We start from the raw sequence: 8217 nt of genomic DNA, 5'->3' as shown, positions 1-8217 counted from the left end.
TATATATATATATATATATATATATATATATATATATATATATATATATAGATAGATAACTGAATTAACTTAATCACAATTCCAAATTGACATGTTTATTCAAGTAAACTTTTTTTCATTAAAACAAATGATCAAAGATTAAAAGAAGATAAAGGAAAAAAAAGATGTAATTTAGTGGATAAAATTCTATATGCTTAATAAAAAAAAGTTCATATGCTTTCAGTGAAACGAAGTTAAACATTTTCTCTTTCCCAACTTCGCCTACAAGAAACAGAAAATTGAAACAACGATGGAGTAAAGCTCCATAAGAATGGAAAGAGAACAAGAAAATGATTACACAGACAGATTAAGCAGTCTACCAGATTCTCTCTTATGCCATATACTATCCTTCCTCCCAACAAAAACCTCTGTTTCTACAATAAGCCTTGTGTCTCACAGATATCTTCATCTCTGGAAGAATCTCCAGGTTTTTGACTTCTATAACGATTACTGCCCCGGCGTCGATGGAGAGTCCGAACATTTCAAACATTTCGCACTTTTCGTCAACGCCGTCCTCGCTCTACGCCACTCCCGTCACATTCGAAAGATGCATCTCTCCTGCGGCGACTCCATACTCGAAGATTTTAACCTCATCTCCGTCAACACGTGGGTTGATGCTGCCGCTGGGTCCCACCTTGAGGAACTTCATCTCGCTCTCTTTTCATCCCAGGGTCTCGGCTTCTATCTTCCTATCAGTATTCTCTCTTGCACTAACCTCCTCTCCCTCAGGTAACCTTTTTTCTATTTTTTTTTTTACTTTTTTTTATGGGAAATACTAATAAGTGACTTTGGAAGTTATTATCTTTTCAATTTTTTGAAAGTTTAATTTTTTTTTTCATACAAAACTTCTAATTTTGGTTTCTTTAATAAGTTCCTAAAGGCATTTAGGAAACGCACTTGATAGCAAAACCCTTTTTATTACTTATTATCATGTATATCACATTTTAATTTAAATAAGAACAAATGTGCACATTATAATATTTAGGGCAAATTCTTAACAATCACGGGAAACTCTAATGTGACGAGATTTTCACATTTGAAATAGTGACTTGATTGATTCTATTTGACAAGTTTTGAGGAATACCTATGTTTTTCCTTATTTTTATTGAACTAAGATCGACTGAGTATTTCGTCCATAAGACAAGAGAGTCTTGTGTTGATTACCGTTACATAGTTTCTGATGATAAGCATCAGCCTAACGTTTAGCATCCCGTAAAAAAAAATTCAGTCAAAAAAAGTTGAAAGCTATTTTAAACCCGTTTATGTTTCTACAAAACTTTAGTTCTGTCCAAAAAGTACACATCCAGAAGACAAAAAGTTGTACTTTTGTCCGGAAGTAGAGAGGGTAAAAAACTGTGTTTTTTTCCATAGGGATACTTCTAAAGTGTATATGGGGTGTGGGGAAAGAAGCTTCCAAAATAGTTACATGATGATAACATTGTTGTTATGGCCCGAATATGGAAAACACTAAGCCCAGAATCCATGATATAACTTATATAGATGACAAGTTACACCACTTTCTAGACAGTCTATCTTGGTATGATTAGTTATTGCAGATTGTAATATACATTATGTTTATGTTAGCAAGAATCAAATGTGTAATCGATTATTCCTAGAGCACTATTTGTACACATGGGAGAAAGGGAATATATATATATATATATATGAGAAGAATATTGAAGAAAGTTAGTTTGTTATCCTAACATAGCTATATCTCTCTTTTGCTGCATAATTTGTTTACATCTTCCTATACCTTACATGAACATTTATGGAAATGCACTTAGTCTCTGCGGTCAAATCTTTTTGGAATTGGAACAATCTTCGACGATTCATTTACCATCATTGAAGACACTGCAACTAGACATTAGTTATGTAAATGCAAATTCCGTGGATATCCTTCTCTCTGGCTGCCCAATCTTAGAAACTCTGGATCTTTCCTTCTCTCCTGAATCTTTGGCGAAGCTTCATGTTCCATCTTCCTTGAAGAGTTTGAAAGTTATTGTTGAGAATGACATTGGGGCTTGTCTTGAGATAGACGCACCAGGTCTCAAGTACCTTACTCTCACCAAAATCACATTTGGCGATGTTGCCGCAATTGGCAACTTGCACAATGTGGAAGAAGCGTGTCTTGATGTATTTTCTACTCCTGAAAATGAATATGTTGATCCTTTACTCACTCTCCTCCAAGCTCTCTCTGGGATTAAACATCTAGTGTTGTGTTGTTCAACAGCAAAGGTGAGTGAAATTCTCATTATCTATATATTTTTATTATATACTTAGTAATTTTGTGCTAATATTACATTATCACTCGCTGTTGTTGTGTACGTGCCAGAAGAGACTACTAGGTGCTCAATCTATTATAAATTTTTCAAATATACGTTTTCCGGAATTTTGCCATCTACTACATCTAGAGCTCATTCTACCTGCTTTTGATCCTTTTTTGTACAACGTGCTTCAGAAATGTCCTATGCTTCAAACTTTCATAATTCAAAATGACCAGGTTTGTGAGTTTAACTAAAGTTTTGTTGTGTGCGAATGTTGTTTGTTGGCATCTTAGTGAGTTGTGCCTTGTTGCCTGCAGGATAAATCACCACATGAATATGGTTTGGCGGTGAATCTTGAAAGTGTTCCTAAGTGTCTTGTATCTTGCTTGACTTTTATTCACTTTAAAGGATATGTAGGATATTGGGAAGAGCAAGAATTCATTAAGTATGTTTTGCAAAATGGACTTGTTTTAAAGACGATGCTTATTTCTGGTGTTTTGTTGGACCAAATGATGAAGTGGGAGAAGTACCGTTTTCTCAAAAGATTTTCTGATCTGCCAAAGGGTTCTGCTGTTTGCAAAGTTAAATTTGACTGAGATGTATCTCTTCAAGGTGAGAACTCTCGCTATATTTATTCTATGTGGCTTATTGAATCGAATATGATGTTTAGTCTGCACAATTAGTTGTCCTTTTGTGTTACACACATGTGGAATTTGGTGGAATTGCTTTAATTCATGCACCCAGAGTATCTCACTTTTCTTTGATCTATTTATTTTCTCATAATAAAGCTTAATTTGGATTGACGTCTCTTTGCTAAACCTAATTATTCTAATTTTTCCCTTGTAACCATGTTTGTTTTAGATTTTTAAGCTTTGCAAGAGGGGTTGAGATTTGTAAGATTGAAGAAAATGATGACATTTACTTTTGAAGAGAAAACTTTTACATTTCTTGCCACTTATTGTAAATTAACTTAATGATTTTCCATTGTGTGGTCAGATCTTGTTATTATTAGTAATTATTATTAATACTACTAAATCTTTGTTTGGGGCACTAGTGTTCACTTTTCCTGTTAATGAAAAACTCAGAAAATATGCCACTTATCTGTTGCATTTGACTTAATTTACTTATTACAATATAACCATCTTATGGAAAAGGAGTAAATTTTTTGTTTGTTGATCAGTTAAGAATTTTTAATGTATTTGTGATAAAACTTATGATTTAAATTAGATCAAATTCTAAGGGGACACCTTCATAGTTAGTCCACTAAGGCCCGTGCTTAAAAATCACTAGAAACTTTAACGACGATAGACAAAACTCTTCGGAAGTATAAGTTAACAATTCTCCCTGTCTTTACACACAAGACAATGATTTGATTCTGTCGGTTCGATGAGTGAAATTATGAGAGATACATTCTTTTTCTCTGCTTTTGATTGAACTGACTTCGATTGAGTAACTTTCTCAAACATAAAGAGGAAGAGGACTGTTCCTATGAAATTGGTCCACCGTAGCATTTGCTTTAAATTAGCCGGCTCAACCATGTTTTATTTTCCCAGAAATGCATTTTATTTGGGAAGTTATATTATAACGTCCATGTCATTTGACCAAATCTTACTGATAGATAATGGTTAAGAGGAAAGAAAATAATGAAAACATCGACTAATCTTTATTGATGAATTGAAAGAATTATTACATCTGTTTATTCGAGGGGACCTGACTCTCCCACACCAGACTGATACAATTTCTTAGTTACTTCTTACTCTGCCCCCACACTCTCCCTATAGCTGCGTCTTATCATTTAGTTGTCACTAAGACAAGTCACCAAGAGGTTGTTATCCTATGTGGCTCTTCTATTCCTTCTAACATAGACTTTATTAATAGGGGGTCATTGCATTTCACTTGCATTGCATATAGATACCTGAATACATGTTATAGAAGCATTTTTTTTTTGCACAAGTATTTATTTAATATATTAATGAATGTAATTTACATTTGTTTAGGATTTTAGTGAAAATTGCTTAGAATGTGCATAATCTCTTGTAGAAATCTTAGTTTGGGAGGTTGATGGAAATATGGCATTTGACCTTTTCCCCTCTCTTCTCCTCCTCCCTCTCTTGTTAATGTATTGCATGTTTTGAGTTTGAAGGTATTATCAATTACTTAACATTTTCTCCTTCAATGTATATTTCTGTTTAAAGGATTTTTGTGCTTAGAATGTCATTCTAGCCTATGTTATGTAGCTGTGTAGCTTTTGTTGTATTGTATGAGCGATCGACCAATTCCCGAAAATTTTGAGTATGAAGTTCCATTTCCAAATCGTCTGAGCCATACTAATATAGCTTTTCTTACATTAATAGGGAAATTGTTGGCCTTTTTTTCTGTCAGTTTGCCACACAATATACATGTATCATCTCAACCCCTTATTTTCCATCTTAGCTACCTTATTTTTAATCCAAATGTCTTATACCATTTCACATATTACTTGTTACATTTTATGTTATAATTATGCTACCTTTCAATTATTAGATGCTAGTTATCACTGTTTCACTTCAGTTAGTGACTTTTGTTATATGCTGCTAATTGCTATACTGCCATTCTCAACTTGCTTCTTTAGTTTATGATATTAGATTAGATTACTCAACAAATTTAAGTTGTTATATAATGCTAAATGGCATGATTTGTGAAACCCAAATATGGCTATTTTGTTGATGACGAGTATTGATTGAAATTACGTGAATTACTAATGTTAAGTTTATTTTGCAGGGTTTAGCGGTGTAACTTTGACATTTTGCACATTGTAGTTATTCAGTCTTGTTAGTTACATACTTGTGGAATTTGAAACTTTATGGGCTTTATGTTTTGGCAGTGCTCTTATGTATTTGGCAAGTAACAATTTTGTTGCAACAACTTGCATATCTTATGGTTATTTTGCGTAGAACAGAGGAAAGTAATCGAAAATTGTTTATGAGCTTTCCAAATACTCGCTTAGAGTTGCTATAACTGAGAAGTTGTGGATTCCTAGTTAAGTTATACTGCATATTTTGAATCTTTGACACACGAATTTGATTTATGAGAAAAGAAATGCTGAAGGGAGGTTTATTATCAAAGTACATTGCTGCTATATGATAGTGAGAATGTCAATAATATTGACCTTGAATGAATTATATAGACATGTTGGTTAAAAGATTGTTAGGACATGTTCTGTATACGGTGGTTTGTTAGGCCATTGAAATGTTGTTTTCAATCTCAAATTAAATAACTTCATTGTGGTTTCAAATTGAAAGTATGTTTTTTTTTTTTTATATTTTATTGACAAAAATTGATGTTTGGTCTTTGTAGAAATCCAATTACAAATATTTGAAGGATTGATATCATACAAAGTATATGTAGGCAGAAGCTAAGGATATTTCTTCCTTCTTTCAGGAACTCTAAATTGATTTACTTTTATATATTCTAAAAACCTTAAAATTAATAATGAAATCAATAGTTTGATTTGACTATTATTCTATGTAATACATGTCTAGAATTGCAATGACTACCATGAACAAAGCTTTATATTCTCGTGATAAAAATATGCAACAAAATTTATGTTTGCTCCTTGAAATTGGTTTGCAGAGGCAACAAATATGGTCAGTCAAATGGATTGATTAAAAGGAATTTTAGAACACAATTCAACATGGTGGATGGATATACAAAAGGTAGATAATGGAATGTGGGGTTTAAAACAAAATTGGTTAGGAGAGAAATTGGAGGTAAGGTTAGAGTTATTTTATTTAGTATTATTTTGCAAGTTTAGATATTAATTTTGAGTTGATTTAGAGGTAAATTTGAATTTTGATAAACTTCAAAATGAAACCGAGTTTACTAAGTTGAACTCAGGTAAACTCACATGAAATTTCTAATAATCTTTTTAATCTTTTTTGTTACTTTGTAATGGATAATTTGATAAACTCGGAAAAACTCGAGTAGATTTGGATAAACTCATATAAAATTTATAACAATTTTTTTTTTTTTTTTTTTTTTTTCATTTGAGTTTTCACATTCAGCTTCTTTTCTTCTTTGGTAGTTTGATATTGTTGATGTTAGTTTTTTTTTTCTTTTTATAATTTAGAATTATTAATGCATTTATTGTATTGTATATGTATATAAATCATGAAAATATTATTTTTAATATATTTTAATAGGAGGTAAATTAGTGTTGGAAAATCCTTAATGTGAGGAATACAAATATAGGAATATATATTATATATATAATTTTTCCTTAGATAAAGCAGAAATTCGTGAGACATTGGTGGATTTAGAAGTGGAAATGGAGAAGGAATTTATTTCAAAGACAAAAAGAAATGATCAATGAGTTGAATACTCGAATGCAACATTTGACGGTGTGGGGATAAATGAGAGTAGAGTGGATAAATTGGTTTGGTCAAATGGAGTGTATTTAGTTAAATAGGTATACAACGTTCTCATGGCTCAATAGTGTGGCATACATTAGTTCTATTGAAAGTATGGAAATTGTTCCAAACTAAGATATCTTCAAAAGAGAAATTAGTGAAAGGAGGTGTCTTTCCACACATGATCAAATTTATTGTGGATTCTAATGTGGGAGGGAACATTCAGTGTTGAAGTTTGGAATGGTATCTTTTAATTGCCATACATAATATGAGATGGGAGAACTTTATTCATTTCAGAAACATGGTGGGAGGAGGAAGAATGAAGGTTGACAAGGTAAACGTAGTTTTGTTTTCTTGCATTTAGAGATTTCAAAAATAAATTAGCTACTGCTGAAGATCTAACAGAGAGAGTGGTTCATTTGCATTAGAGAATCATCAAAGTGAGCACCAACACCTCAAATGTGCTGAGTCTATTGATAGAGACATGCATATAAAATAAAAATACAAGGCATACATAATATGAGATGGGAGAACTTTGTTCATTTCAGAAACATGGTGGGAGGAGGAAGAATGAAGGTTGACAAGGTAAACGTAGTTTTGTTTTCTTGCATTTAGAGATTTCAAAAATAAATTAGCTACTGCTGAAGATCTAACAGAGAGAGTGGTTCATTTGCATTAGAGAATCATCAAAGTGAGCACCAACACCTCAAATGTGCTGAGTCTATTGATAGAGACATGCATATAAAATAAAAATACAAGGCACATCCAATTGTCAGGGCTAAAAGCAGCATTAATCAACTTTGATTCAGTAAGACAAAAAATAGACTGTGAGAGTTTGCACCTTAAGTAGACATAGGTCCTTTTGGTATATTTTTTAATCTTTTGAGAGAATAATTCGTTATGTCCATCGAAATATCAGAAAAAATATGCTCACATGTTTTTATTGGGAGGAATGATAGAATGCGGCATAGTATATATAAAGTTCGGTAAACTACTCATCTGGTTAGCGTCATCTTTTTTCTACTCCTGTTTTCCGTCGTTTCATGATTGAATTTTCAATCATCATTTTATGGTGGTGTTTTCGTTTTGGTAAACTAGGAAGTCGCTTTTACTTCTACAACAAACCCAAATAACAAAATTGTTTATCTAATGCATTGAAAGCAAAATAGTGTGGGTGAATAGACAAATTAGTCTCTGAAATTGGAAGCGTAAAAAATATTAGTATCTAACTTTTTGTGAATAGATAAACATCTTTGGAACAACAAAATATCAATCAAGATAGTCTTTTTGTAAACTTTTATCGTTTTATATTTTGACGTGACAATATAATTATATATATGGTTTATTATGTCATTATAGAGATTTGATCCAAAGTGTGTCTGAGAAAAACAAGGAGTCTGTGATAAATAATGAGTATGTGTAAAGAAAAATATATTTCTTTCAAGAGAAAAAGTTGAGAGAAACAATGAGTGTGTATATTTCTTTCAAGAGAAAAAGTTTAGAAGAATGGAAGAAGGTAGTTATAG

The 8217-nt window shown here is 32.0% G+C and overlaps 1 protein-coding gene across 7 annotated transcripts; it reads left to right on the top strand.

Annotated features, from left to right (window-relative positions):
* The first annotated feature begins 182 nt into the window (after nt 1-182).
* LOC101500800 (F-box/FBD/LRR-repeat protein At4g26340-like) lies at nt 183-7689 on the top strand. 7 transcript variants are annotated; one of them, XM_027336862.2, is made up of 8 exons: nt 184-768; nt 1824-2274; nt 2375-2539; nt 2621-2915; nt 5916-6052; nt 6566-7025; nt 7120-7276; nt 7371-7689. In XM_027336862.2, exons 1-4 carry the CDS (start codon nt 311-313, stop codon nt 2897-2899), a joined length of 1353 nt encoding a protein of 450 aa, XP_027192663.1. In that variant the 5' UTR covers nt 184-310; the 3' UTR covers nt 2900-2915; nt 5916-6052; nt 6566-7025; nt 7120-7276; nt 7371-7689. The 7 variants fall into 7 exon arrangements, with proteins under 7 accessions (XP_073226924.1, XP_012573928.1, XP_027192663.1 ...); XM_027336861.2 differs by having other exon boundaries at nt 185-768; nt 2372-2539; nt 6575-7025; XM_027336860.2 differs by having other exon boundaries at nt 185-768; nt 2372-2539.
* The last annotated feature ends 528 nt before the right edge of the window (nt 7690-8217 follow it).

This window comes from Cicer arietinum, chromosome 7 (genome assembly GCF_000331145.2).
Source record: "Cicer arietinum cultivar CDC Frontier isolate Library 1 chromosome 7, Cicar.CDCFrontier_v2.0, whole genome shotgun sequence".
Lineage (NCBI taxonomy): Eukaryota > Viridiplantae > Streptophyta > Magnoliopsida > Fabales > Fabaceae > Cicer > Cicer arietinum.
Note: the sequence above shows the minus strand (reverse complement) of the source record. Positions and strands in the feature narration are given on the sequence as shown.

Coding starts and splice junctions, on each gene's coding strand:
- LOC101500800 (XM_027336861.2), top strand. CDS start 311: ATGGAAAGAGAACAAGAAAATGATTACACAGACAGATTAAGCAGTCTA. Junction 769..1,823: donor ACTAACCTCCTCTCCCTCAG/GTAACCTTTTTT, acceptor AAATGCACTTAG/TCTCTGCGGTCAAATCTTTT. Junction 2,540..2,620: donor TCATAATTCAAAATGACCAG/GTTTGTGAGTTT, acceptor TGTTGCCTGCAG/GATAAATCACCACATGAATA.